Raw genomic sequence first — 14,255 nt, 5'->3', positions numbered from 1 at the left:
GAGAATTTTATCTTAATGACAATTCAATCAAAATTGTCCCAAAAGAAATTCTAACTCAATCAGGCCATCCTAACATGAGTATTTTTGATTGCAGTAACAATCCATTTCAATGTGATTGTAATGTGGAGGCGTTAAGGAATTGGGTACTGACAGATGACATGGTCCAAATTTTTGGTTATACAACATACACATGTTTCTCACCCGATTCAGAAAAAGATTATAGCATTACACAGGTAAATTTAGACTGTGAATCAACCTTATGGAAGTACATATCAATTGGCGTTACTTGCACTATAGTTCTAGTAATTACCATAATTTTGATAGTGCGTTATTGGTGGCACATCAAGTACACATTTTTCCTAGTATTCAACAGAAGAAGAATCCAACAACACCATCTCATTGAAAATGCTGAACGTATCAATGATGACGAGAATGACATTCCTCGATATGATGCCTATGTCCCTTATCATGTAGAAAGTGCTGATGATTGGGTACATGGTGAGCTTCTACCCAATATTGAGCAAGGAGAGGAACCTTTCAGACTTTTCCTAAGGTGTCGAGACATGCGTATTGGGAGAACAAAGTTGGATGAAATATCTCTTCACATGCAAAGAAGCCGCAAGGTTCTTGTTATACTCTCTCCGCAATTTTTTCAAGACAACTGGTGTCTGAAAGAACTAGACATGGCCCATTATAGAGTCCTGGAAGAGAATCGCAATGTAATGATTCTTATCATGCTGCAAGAGATTCCAAATAATAAAAAGACTCTGTTGTTTAGACAATTACTCTGTAAAGTACAGTGCCTAAAATGGCCAGGCGATGGATATGGACAGTATTTGTTTTGGAGACGCCTTCGAGAAGAACTTAAGAGGCCTGTGCCACTAGATCGCCGGTTTGCTAATTAATTTATTTTATGATTGTTCATATAATTTAAGAAGATTTAATGTTTGATGTACAAACATTGAATGTTTATGAGTACAATGGTAAGAATATTTTCTTAAGGTAAAATATGGACTGTTCCATTTAATATGGCTTTGCCGAGTTGAATAGAACAGTTCATATACCAAATGAAAATATTCTTTCCATTGAACAAATGAAAACATTCAATATTTGCTTTATATAACCCGTACATTAAATTTCTTCCACTAATTTATAAATCAACAGGAAAAAAAATATAGTGTATTTATGTTAGAAGCGACACCCACACCATTAATTGGCGAGTCGAGGTGGTCACTGTGCGTGCTATTGAAGACAAAGACAAAAAGACTAGTTTGTGTCTGATGTCACTGTCAATCAAATTCTCTACGATCCTTGATTGGTTAATTAGCGCGTAAAAGGAAGGTCAATTTATCTGGTGCTGATCGGAGAAAGGGAATAGCAGTGAATGGCGAAAAATTACGTACTTTTACAAGGCAAAAAAGCAACTTTTCTAGGCATTGTTGACATGGTGCCTTCGCGAAAGAAAGTTATAGTATAAATACCTAACTTTTGAGACGGTTTGTATGTTTGAAAGTGCAAAATTAACTATAAGGCGCCCGGTTTTACTGCCGTGTTCAGCAACTCATATCTTCACGACATTTGTAAACAAACCGTGCTCGACTTTGATTGACAGATGATGTCAGAAGCAAAGTAGTCTTTTTATCTTTGTCTTTCATTATATATGCTCGCGTTTGACTGCGTTGGCATGGTAGCATCATGTGAGTTCAATGGAAAATGGACTATTGCACTCACGCTGAGTAGTAAAATAATAACTTGTAAATAAATTGACCAATCAAATGATAAAGAATCTTTATATGAGTTATATAAAACAAATTATTTAGCCAAAATGCAGCTTGACTTTTCACACAAGATACAAATGGTTCAATATAAGAGAAAAGAATTTTTATGATTATCTCCAAAATTGAGCATTTTTACATAAATCTGACATCACAGTCATTGGATTCAAGTTGTTGTCATTCTGATTGTGTAGACTTTTATATACTTTAGACTAGAGTGGCAAGTTTTCCGTGATTTAAAACACCGAATTCCGCGATTTTCCGTGCGTGGTTTAAAAACTAAATTCCGCTAAAAATTGGGGTAAAAAGAAGTTACTTGCATTATGATCTTTTTAGTTGTTCTAAGTCTGATATCTTTGAAGACGGACTTCATTTTCATTATTTTTACCTCACATTCCGATTATTTTTTTCTTCATTTTTATTTTTCTCAAAGAAAAACATGTTTTCCGCGAATTTCTGTGTTTTCCGTTTTTTTCTTAAATTCTGTTGATTTGTCTGTTTTTCCGCAAAACTTGCCACTTTACTTTAGACCATTTTATTACGAGGCCCCAAACAGGGAGGCAAATAAGAAGTGAAATTCTTTTCATCTAGGTGGGCAGCTCCATTGTTGTTGCCCATACAGTTGAAAAGATCTCAAGTGCTATTTACCTGTCTGGCCCAAAACTTTCCATAATTTCAAGGTTGATACCAACCTTCAAATATCTGTCATGAACAAATCGCACAATACTACGACGTGACACCGCTCTCACATTCTTGTTTCAAATCCAAATAAAATGTGCACTATTTAGCAGCAGTTTTATTTAATGATTCATCAGGGTTTCACCAATAGCCAGAATACTATGCCATAGGGGTAGATACTAGATTGTAACTTGTTGTTTTGCACATGCCAAACATTTGGTTTGCAGGCAAGGATGTCCAGTTAAAAGTATTACATGATACTACGATGTGAAACCGCTTTCTATTCTTGTTTCAAATCCAGATGATGCACTATATTTAGCAACAGTTGAAGGTAGAATACCATTTCATATGTGACACGATCTGGTCCATGGGGGGCCAAAGGCAGCAAATTTGAAATTGAGATAAAGGCAAAAATATGGAATAAAAAACAATAAAATACATAAGAAATTAGACATAACAAAATGTCATAACTTTAGAACCAAAAATACTGTTTTCAGTATATAATAGCCTAATGTTTAGGTAATATTAATAGTAACTCAATTTTAAAAAATGCCTCCTTTGGCCCCCATGGAGTAGACTGTCACAAATTAAATGAGTATATTGTAACTTGTTGTTTTGCACATGCCAAATATTTGGTTTGTAGGCAAGGATGTCCAGTTGAGAAAGCATGTTCAAATTCTTGTTCAAAGGTAATGATCCAACAGAGTGTTGCTAGTGGTCCAAAAACTGAGCCATAGGGGTAGATTGTAACTTGTTTTTTCCACATGCCATTTGAGCATTTGGCTTGCAGGCAAGAATGTCTAGCTGAAATTTCCCATATGCCTTACATTTCACTTCCATTGTTTAACTTTAGTACACAAAAGAGAATCGATACGGTTGGACATATGATACCTCTTAGAAAACAAATTTGATTCTCCTAACATGTACATTTTCTCAACACAACAAATTGGTGCAATTCCTTTGTGATTTTTAAAAACATTCTTGATTTATTGTCACTAGGTGTTAGGAAACAATCAAAAATACAGCTGAAGCTCTATAAACACGAACTGATCCCCTCCCTTCCATCTGAAATGAAACCAAAATTGGAAAAGGTTCAAGAGCATTGGCCCTAGAGCATTGTCCAAAATAGGTAAGAGAATTAAGTATTATTAATCTCTTCCCAAAGTTTGTTCGGCTTATATAAGGCAGAAAAAATAAAGACTCATAACACTGTGTATTGATAAAGAATGGCATGCATGCTGTTGGGTGAAGTGCTTTATGCTAATTGTGCATTGCTTGATGAGTTACTGACGCACGCTTATATGTGAATTTACGCAAGCGTGAGTTGGAACTTTACTTAATTTCTACCTTATATAAGCCGAACAAACTTTAAATGCATAATGTGGAGTCAATGAGCCCGTCAATTGGTAATAATACCTGTACTGTACACATAATATAAAAGTTACTCCAAACAAATTCTGAGCTTATTAAACTTAATCTGTGTTGGTAGACATCATAATTCATAATTTTTCATCTCAACACAAGATCAGACGAACCAAATTATTTTGAAACGGGTGTGAAGGAGACCATATACATCAGGGGAAAACCAACCATCACTCAACCATGACAGGCCCGATACCAATTACCAAGAGTGTACGATTAAGTGGTAGGGTCAAGTGTCCAACAGGTCACCGATTCCAAATTTTGGTTGTCAGTCTCCCGATGATGGTCAAAGTTATGACTGAAAATTTGAGGTTCATCTAATCTTGTGTTGTAAAATCCTAAATTGTTGACAGCACTGGCAATCCCTCCTTGCCTGATAAAATATATATGTGACCAGCTCCAACAAAACCCGGAACAAGTCGCCAGGGATGTTTTTGAGTTATAGGCCTTTAAAGATGACATTCCCATTAAAAAAAAAATCAAATTTTGGAATTATTGATTTCATGGTATTTGACCTTGGGACTGAGTGGACTTGGAAGTACTTATTAAAAAGAGGTTGATTTAATCAATAATTGACAGTTGAACTATGATAATCCCTATTCAATCCTGTGTAAAGCAGGAAACTAATTAGCTCATTATAAGATTAGCAAAAATATCAAGGTATCATTTACAAAATTATCCATATCTTGAAAAGTATTGATGCTATGTATATAATTTTGGTATCATTTTGAAGCTTATTGTCCTGTGCTTACATTTTTATTCAAATCATAAAATGTCAAAAATGCGACTTGTTTTGTCAGAACGGGTCACATAATTATTTGCTCATAGAGCTCCACTGTTCCTTTTGTTTGTTAAGTTAACTTTGATATCTTTTAAAATATTTCAAATAAGGAACATGATCAAGCCAAATAATTTGTTTGTCAAGTGATTTTGGGATATTAACAGAGTTCAATTTACGTATTTTATGCATCATGATAATAAGCTTATCTCAAGAACAATAAGTCAAAATTTTCAGAATGTTCAGCTTATAATTAAAGGGATGTTGCCTTACATGACTCATTTTGTCTGTTTACATAATAATCACATGATTTATTCTAAAATGAGATTTTCTGAACAATTGGCTATTCCAGTTGAAATCCATACGCCCTTGTGAATTTCAAATGGGGTTACCTGAATAGGTCACCCTATTTGAAATCTAAACCCCGTATGTGGGAGATTAAGGTCATGTCTTCCATAGGAGGGTGTATGGATTTCATGTGGAATAGTCCAATACATATATGAACCCTTCCTGATTTTCTGAAAACTTTCAGTCAGCTTTCAGTACGAGGCAATCACACTCGGCAATTTACTTGAACGTAAATTTACTATATCTTGGTGTAGATTATTCATCCAGTAGGGCAAAACATTACCACAGACGCCTGATGAAGTCTGGTGGTTTCAGACGCAACGTAGCAAAGTGATCAGAGTTGCAAATTTTAGTTCCAGTATTAGATTTAATTTACAAAATAATGTAAATTTACAATCTTTGAACATGATAGCCATATAGTGGTTCTTTGGATAAAGTCTTTGTACCACATCCACAATATAAAAACGCTTGACACTATGGGAATAAGGTAGTGTGTGTCAAAAAACTAATGGGCTATTCCAGTTCAAGTGGAAGTCATGACCTTTTTTTAAATAATCTTCCACATTGGGAGTGTCAATTTCAAGTGGGTTTACTTGAATGTGTGACTCCACTTGAAATTTACACACTTGAACTCTTCTTGATTTTCTAAAAACTTATATGCATTTCCAGTTAGAAGCAAACACTTAGCAATTTACTTGAATGTTATATATACATATAACTGATCTTTAGACATGATAGCCATATATTCCTTTTTGGTGGTCCTTTGAGTTATGATCTGTGTACTACATCCACATCAACCGCTTGATACTATCTGAGTAAAGTAGTGCGTTTCAAAACACTAGCGTATGAATATCAGACAACAAAGAAGAAGTTTACAGGTGCATTTTATCATTCCTATTTGTCATCTTCTGTTTTTTGTAAATGTTTTCTTAAATCATTCTCCCTTCGGTTGAGTTTCTTTTGAAAGTCTTCATGTAATTTGTCCATGACCATCTCTCCTTCTGTGAATTTTTCTTCAGTCGGATGGGCTTCGCTGGAAGCTGCTAATGCTGCTTGGGCATTTTGTTGTGTGGTCATATTGCCATATATAGCCATTGCCTGAAAGGAAATTCAAAAATATGAATTTAGGAGACTTGTTGCCATATACGTACACCCATACTTATCCATACCATTGCATGCTTACAGCGGTTACCGCTTGTACTTTCTATACTTGGAAGAATAAGACCTCTCAATGGTTTAATATCAAGTCAAAATCATGCTTTTGTTGTTAACTTTCAACATGAAATAGTATAGATCAGTATACAATGTTGGATTGCCAAAAGATGTTCTTTAAAATATATATATATTTTTTTTTTTGTAATATGTTTGTAATGGATGAATATAAACTGAAACTGAGCCAGATATGTGGACTTCCTACAGCTAACATATGGGGAAAAACAACATAAAACAAGCAAATCATACGAAAGAAAACTAAGTAAAACATGTCTCTTTCCGACAATAAAGCTTTCACTGTACTTAATGTGTATTTATGTTAAGGCTGGGTGCAGTCGGTACCCACCTGTCCCTAAGGTAGCCAGGCTCACATCTCACACTATAGGTGGCGCTATTCGTCCATAGGGAAGTGGAATGTGCCTGTACGGTCCAAAAATGGCTTTACTGTGGGGCTCAATGGAAAAAATTACTAAAAAATTAATTTTGACAACCAAAACCTAAGTGATGTTGACTTATGTTGGTACTGGGATAATAATGGATTCATAAACTATCACATAGTGCAATCCATGTTCCACCAAGTCGACACTCGATTTAGCTCAAAAGCAATTTGTGTGTAAATCAAGACCATCCAAAACAGCTTTCTTACAGTAAAGAATAGGAGGTCATCTGGGGTCACATACAGTAGTGTACATTGTACATGTGCCTGCTGTCACAATTTCACACACAAAATTTTGGACAATTTGGTGACACTATTTTTGTCTGTAACTTCAAAAGTATATGCACTAGAAACATGATTGACCCCTTATTGTTTAGGTAATTTGATTCTCTTTCAAATGAAAGAACTTTCAGCTAAAAATACTAAACTTCAAAATTTTATGAACATACCTACCTAAGGTGCATTTCTGGAATGGGGTACCCAAAGGTCATTATTTAATATGTTTGCAAGGTTGCTCTGGACAAATTGTCCAGACTAAGTTTGTGTGAAAAGTTCAATGGCACCAGAGTTCAATTCTTAAGATCAAAACATGTCATACAAACCTGAAAGCTATTATTTACATTAGATATTTGCAGGTAACAATTTTCACTAAATACCACTGTAACTCACACACGACTGTTAGGAGAGTGGAGACCATTTATAAAACTCTCCAATTGCAAATTTTGCACTCCATTTTTATTTGATTATGGTACTGGTACATATGGTACCCACCCGTAAATTACACATAGGGTCTCTGGGCACAAAATTACCCAAAAATCCTGGCCTTCATTTATGTTATACTAGGGCACTCTACCAATTTTACCATCCTGTTAGGCCAAAAAAAAAAAGGTTTGTCTCAAAGCTCACAAGAAATTTAAAAACAAATGCGAAATGAGATTTTTTTTAAATTTTTTATGCCCGACTTTTTTCATGGTATTTTGAGAAAAAAGTCTGATTTTCGCCAATTTTTTCTGGAAAAACTATAAAAAATTTTGAAATAAAAAATTTCCGCATTTGTTTTTTGTCAAATCGTGGGATTTTACAAACGCGCGCGCAAGCTTTGAGACGAACCTTCTTTTTTTTTTGGCCTTAGCACAAAAAGCTACCTTTATTTCTAACTTTGTTACAATATTAAGTCTGGTGTAATAATAGTTTCTGAGAGGATTCCTGGAGCATCTCACTCACTGAAAAAATTCCAATATTCCTGTCTTACGAGCAACATCAGATAATATTTTTGGATACTCCTCATATGCAATTTAGATACTTCCAACATTTGCACACAACTTCTTTGCATTACCATAGCATTATGTTTTGTGTCAACAATGTAAGCACCCAAGATTTGAAATTACTTACTACTCAAGGTCGGTAAAAATTAGTAGGATTTAATCTTTCCCTAGAAGTTCTTTTCAGAGTTTTGGGACTCTAGCGAATGTCATCCTCACAGCAAGAAGATGCTCTGCAGATGGCACTCGCTAAAGTACCAATAGCTCAGCCCTCTGTAAAGGCCCAGGGAAAGATTAAATCCTACTCAACATAAGCACCTGTTTGCATATCTTACCTGGCCTACCATACTACTTATATCCCCTGTGTTGGATGGTAACAACACGGTGTTGCCAGTTTTAGCTAAATTACTGAAAGCTGCCACATACTGCTCTGCTACGTTTAGAGATGCTGCATTCCCACCGTACTGTAAAAAGACAAAAATTCAAGCATCTATTACAATATGATAGCAGAAGAATAATGACAAGGGTGACAAGAAATAATGTGGTTGAGAAGTTGTTATATGTGACCATCCACCACAACTGAGCCCGGATGTCGCCACTGCCACTTTTGAGATAGGCTCCATTGAACTTAACAATAAACAATAGGAAACAAAGGATTTATTGACTGTTTTATTGATTTTTCACTACTTAAATGTCAAGTACTATAGACATGATATACATCATTTTAAAGCTAATTTCAAGCAGAATATTTTGGTTGAATATCTCAAAAATGATGATTGGCGACTTCAGGGCTCAGTTGTGCTGGATGGTCACATATTTTGTACGGTATGCTTCACTGTAGCCCTTCACTCTTGTTGTTCATAAGCTGCTGTGAATCACTGATTGGCCCATGTGGTGTTCTTATAGTGCCTAGGAGCCTATGAAAGTTTTTGACCTGTGTCAGTCCTCATGGGCTATATTGTTTACTCTAGCACTTCATATTAAAATGTATCTCATCTCAAAGATTCAGAAAAAGTATAGTTTGACCTATATGTGACATACATGTACTGTTCTTGATTTAAAGGTAAAAGGATGTTTCATTACCTAGGAAACATCCCAAATACATGTAGGTCATGGTAATTGGCCCTATAGGCTGCAATAGGTGTTGACCTTTATTCTCATATTTTGGCAGTAACAAAGCATTCTGGACAGGACAAGAAGAAGACACAACCAGCAATTTCAAGTTGACACTACCAATCTTGCACAAACTCATTCTTCCCAAGGTTTATTAAGGAGTGGAATAACCTACCACAACCTTGCATCAACCAGCATTCCAAAACCACAGAGCATAACCCGTAACTCCCCTTGTGATCACCCACACCTGCGGAATCCTATGGTGCACATATTTCTAATCCAAAACTTAAGGCACTTCCCAAGGTTCTATTTCAGCCTGCATTGTCTAGTTAATTCTTGAAAATTAACTATCACAAATTTGACACAACTTGACTTATCTAGCATGCACCATGAAATAATTCCCCCATTGTTTTTAGTATTTAAACGCCACATCTTCACTGATCCCCTCTGTTGCATCCCAGGTTGTATCGTAATGTGGGCATGATCCCTGGCCACACAACGGCACAGTTTTATGGCTCTGACAAACACCCGAGCAAAGATATTGGTAATTGGGATCACTGTCCATAATAGGGCTAGATAGCTCAGATGATAAAGCACTGGTCTCGCAAACAAGAGGTAGCCGGTTCGAATCCCACTTCAGGGTTTTCTTTAATTTTTGTTCCCATTCTTCATGAAATTTTTTTACTTGACTCTCCTCACCTGTTCTCCAATAGCACCTGCTACTCTTATAAGAGCATCTGCTTTAGCATTGGCTTTAGCTATAATAGCGTTGGCTTCTCCTTCTGCTCTGTTAATTTGTTCTGTCCTGATGGCTTCTGAGCTTAAGATCTGTGCTCTCTTCTTTCCCTCTGCTACATTGATTTCTGACTCTCTGATACCTGTGTGTAAAAGATAAAGAAATAATTGCAATCATATTTAACACATACTTCAAAGGCATCATTAAAGGGGCATGGTCCAATTATTTTCATGTTCTGTCTAGCTTGCATTGAGGCCGTTAAAACATTAGGTGTCCAAATTTTGATTTGTACAAGCTACAAGCGTGCCCAGTGTTCCACCTTGGCCTATTGCAAGAATTGCTTGAAGTACCTACAATATAGATATTTCAAGTATATGATTCTATGCTTCTCTTACCTTCAGATTCTAAAGGGGCATTTCATGTTCTGTCTTCTATCTTACATTGAGGCCATTAAAACATTAGGTGTCCAAATTTTGTATTGTACAAACAAGTGTGCCGAGTGTTCCACCTTGGCCTATTTCAAGAATTGCTTGAAGTACCTACAATGTAGATATTTCAAGTATATGATTCTATGCTTCTCTTACCTTCAGATTCTAAAGGGGCATGGTCCAATTTTTTCATGTTCTGTCTTCTATCTTACATTGAGGCTGTTAAAACATTAGGTTACCAAATTTTGTATTGTACAAGCTACAAGCGGGCCGAGTGTTCCACCTTGGCCTATTGCAAGAATTGATTCAAATACCTACAATATAGATATTTCAAGTAAACTAAGCCAAAAAAGAAACTTATAATTTTATAACAACTTAAAATCGTTGAACAGATGATAATTTACAAAACGGTGCTGCTTTCTGCTTTTCACACTTTCTTTAAGAAACAGGTCTTTTTTTCCACACTATTCCACTTACTCTTTGGGAATAATCATCTGTGCAAGGACCTTGTTCACATTCTCACAGATTTCTTGTGCTGGGTGCCAATTATTGGACAGTGAATGTGGTCCAGTAAGCTGCTCCACGTCAGTACATTTTGCTGTTGTGACAGTTGATCAACTGCTTGGCTACTAACATGTGTTTAGAGTAGAGTATTAAAGTAATCCTGTGTGTAATTTTGGTTCATTTTGATGGACAGGATTTTAAAAAGTTTCTATTTTGGCTTAGTATATATGAGTCTATGCTTGTAATCACTTACCTTCAGATTCTAATACAACGGCTCTCTTCTTTCTCTCAGCTTCAACCTGCATCTGCATAGCATCTTGTACTCTCTTTGGCAACCCAATATCTTTGATTTCATAACGTAAACACTGGATACCCCATGGACCTTGGGCAGCATTGTTGATAGCCTCTGCAATCAAAACAAATGGAGAAATATTATATGAAAAAAGATTCTTCCATGCCTGAACACAGATCGCTGCAAGTCCCAATTCTCCTCATCTGTTTCTGATGTTGATACATAGGTGTCAATGCAGGAAAGGCTTGTCATACATAATAAATTACCAGAGTTCATGGATATGTCATCGTCATCAATGCATGCTCTGGTGTTCATGCTCAACACTGACATATAGCACTGATGAAATACTAATGTGTGTGAATAATGTTGGATATAACATTGACAACAATAAGTAGGTCCTGGGTATCTCTACCAGCAGTCAGTCTGTACCATCATTTATTCCCCAAGGTAATATATAGGCGTAACAATAGATGCAGCTTGCGGGTTATCCAAGGGTGAAAATAAGAAATAACAGGGGCTCCTTTTTACACAAAATGGCCCCTGGTTCACTTCATTCAACATGGAACCAGGGGCCACTTCTAATCACCAAGGGGTCAACATTTGTCCTGGATAAGTTCATCATGCATTTATGGCTATGGAATTGAATTTTTGAGTTTAGTGACCAGGGGCCAGTTTCTGAGGGTGGTGCAATAATTATGTGTACCCCGGGGTGAATTATAGGGGGGCAAAGATTTTTGGCAGGCCAAAGGGGGGGGGCAAGCATTTTTGGCAGGTCGAAAGGGGGGGTCAAGCGATTTTTGGCAGGTCGAAAGGGGGGGGCAAGCAATTTTTGGCACAGATATTTTGGGCACCGTTTCTATATTACGCCCTAAAAAGGCGTGAGGAAAACGTTACTGAACACGTTCAAATATGCAAAATTTCCTGCTCGCTCGCTTCGCATTATATGTTAAGACAATTTAAGGTTTTAAATTCGGTTCCCAAAATCTTACATGTGTAAGGGGGGCAAAAGATTTTTGGCACGTCAAAGGGGGGCAAAGATTTTTGTACGTCGTCGAAAGGGGGGGGCAAAGGTTTTTAGCACGGCCAAAGGGGGGCAAGCGATTTTTGGCAGACCATTTGAGAATTCACCCCCGGGGTACACATAATTATTGCACCACCCCTGAAGAAAAGTGTCCCATGGTGAGCTTAAAATTTAGATCGGACCAGGGGCCATTTCAGGGTTTCTGGGGGCTAAACGGCTCCCGTCTCCCACTTATTTTCACCCTTGGGGTTATCCCATTTCCTTTGTTATTGCAATACTCATATTGTGGGAAGAATTTCAGTTAAATTATCTTCTGGAGGACAAACCCAGGATCCACATATGTGTATATCCATATCGAAACAATGCAGTTGTCGGCTTCTACATCTCTCTTACATAATTAGTTGGGAATAAATACCAGACTCATCTCAAGTGGAGGTCACTTCAAATCATCCCCAAGTTAGGAGTACAGCTAGAACATTCCTAAACCATAAGACACATGGATGATTTGAATCTGGTTCTAATTATTATGTAAAAAGAGACACATGTAGAAGCCGCCAAGTGCATCTTTTTGATATATGGATGTGCACACATTATGGCAATGGCTGTATTGAATCTCCGTCCCTGGATACACTCACCTACAATAGACACATTGAGTGATTCTCTCTCTTTGAACACAAGGTCTAGCGCTATTTTACCAATTTCCGATCTCATAGTAGTCTGTGCTAACTGTGTCACTGCATATTCTGCATCTTCCACACCGTAACTGGCCTACAATGAGAAACAAGAAAAAGGGTGGTAAGAAGTTGCACATCATTTTATGGAAACTACATTAATTGTTGTGGTTTATCCTTCTTTTACAGGTAAATGTAAAGAACTGTTTTCAACAGTTCAGGTCATATATGCAATACTATTTTACCAATGTTTTTTAAAGTCTTGCCATCTGTCGCAAATCGATCATGTTTAAAATATTGTCTTTTCATTGTTAGAGCTATGATCTTTGCATATAGGCCTTTAGGCCAAAAAAAAAAAAGTTGTTTGCTTGCCCTCGTCCGACCGACCGTCTCGGCAGTCCCGACCGTAGAACTTTTTTTTTTTTTTTTTTAGTTTTTTTGTGTGCAATTTTCCCCAAAAATGGCATGTATTTTTCGTCTGAAAAACCGATGATGTAAAAGAAACGTTGTAAAATACCATATCCTGCATGTTTACGTGTCCGGCTGTACCTGACTGTCGGGTTCCGCAATTTCGTATACCACCTCAGCGTCTAAGCTCTAATACAATTTGCTATCCACCTGCACATTTCGGACGGCGCATCTAGGGATGAGTTTATTTACAGGCAAAATATAACCGTGCATATCGTGCAAGAATGGATACAATATAGCAGATGTTAAAATATGGTAAAAGTAGATAAAATTTGAAAACAGTTGTACCAGATATTCATTTCTTGTTTATAAATATTTAGATTCATGCTTTTGTTCGTATCGACTAGGAAGTAACATTGCACTATTTTTTTCAACATGTTTGTTGAGGCTACTTTTATTAAGAGCACAAATCGCTCGGTATAAATATGATTTCACTTTAAACATGGCGGACACAACACGAGTAGCGCTAGCTGTACAGGTGAAGCAAGGGACCGAACAGAACACTACATGTAGGAGAATTGTACACTTCATTAAACGTGGGCCTACATGTAGAAGAGCTACAATTGTTTAAGGTGCAAGTGGCGAGCACAGATGCTGGACCATGGCGTGATGTTGCTGCTACGGAAATGCTTGAACCATTAATTGCATTCGCCGATTCGGTATTCGCCATGTCTGTTTCTGGGAAGCGGAAAAAAAAAAACCAAAAAAAAACCGACCGACTCAATTTTTAAAATCCATTCGAGGGCAAGCAAACAATTTTTTTTTGGCCTTATTAAAACTGTTTATTGTGATAATTTTATTCCACAGAGCTCTTGAGAGACAAACAGCAAGACCACTGCAAAACTGGCTGTTGTAACACCAGAGAGCCAGCTCAAGTGGTAATGATTCAGCACTGTACATGCATTTGAAAGCCATCGGAAACCAATCTGACATTAAAAGCTGTAATTTTGGATCATGAATCTTGCTGGTTTGAACGCAGTGTCAAGAAGCCACCTGGGTGAGGGCTGACCAACCATCCCTCAACCCCAGTGGATTGGTCAGGACAAAATTCCAATATGGCTGGGACATAGCCATAAAGTTACGGACATTCCTCACTGAATGATATCAATCA

At 36.9% G+C, this 14,255-nt stretch overlaps 1 protein-coding gene across 1 annotated transcript in view; it reads right to left on the bottom strand.

Annotated features, from left to right (window-relative positions):
- Positions 1 to 5,314: 5,314 nt before the first annotated feature.
- Positions 5,315 to 14,255, bottom strand: part of LOC140159245 (stomatin-like protein stl-1) — a 31,797-nt gene continuing 22,856 nt past the window's right edge. The window contains exons 5-9 of the mRNA XM_072182654.1: positions 12,641 to 12,773; positions 10,946 to 11,098; positions 9,724 to 9,902; positions 8,247 to 8,375; positions 5,315 to 6,099 (exon numbers count right to left, since the gene is read on the bottom strand). Of these exons, the coding sequence (XP_072038755.1) occupies positions 5,896 to 6,099; positions 8,247 to 8,375; positions 9,724 to 9,902; positions 10,946 to 11,098; positions 12,641 to 12,773 (798 nt within the window). The 3' untranslated portion in view covers positions 5,315 to 5,895. The remainder of the gene's footprint in view (positions 6,100 to 8,246; positions 8,376 to 9,723; positions 9,903 to 10,945; positions 11,099 to 12,640; positions 12,774 to 14,255) is intronic.

This window comes from Amphiura filiformis, chromosome 8 (assembly GCF_039555335.1).
Source record: "Amphiura filiformis chromosome 8, Afil_fr2py, whole genome shotgun sequence".
NCBI lineage: Eukaryota > Metazoa > Echinodermata > Ophiuroidea > Amphilepidida > Amphiuridae > Amphiura > Amphiura filiformis.
Note: the sequence above shows the minus strand (reverse complement) of the source record. Positions and strands in the feature narration are given on the sequence as shown.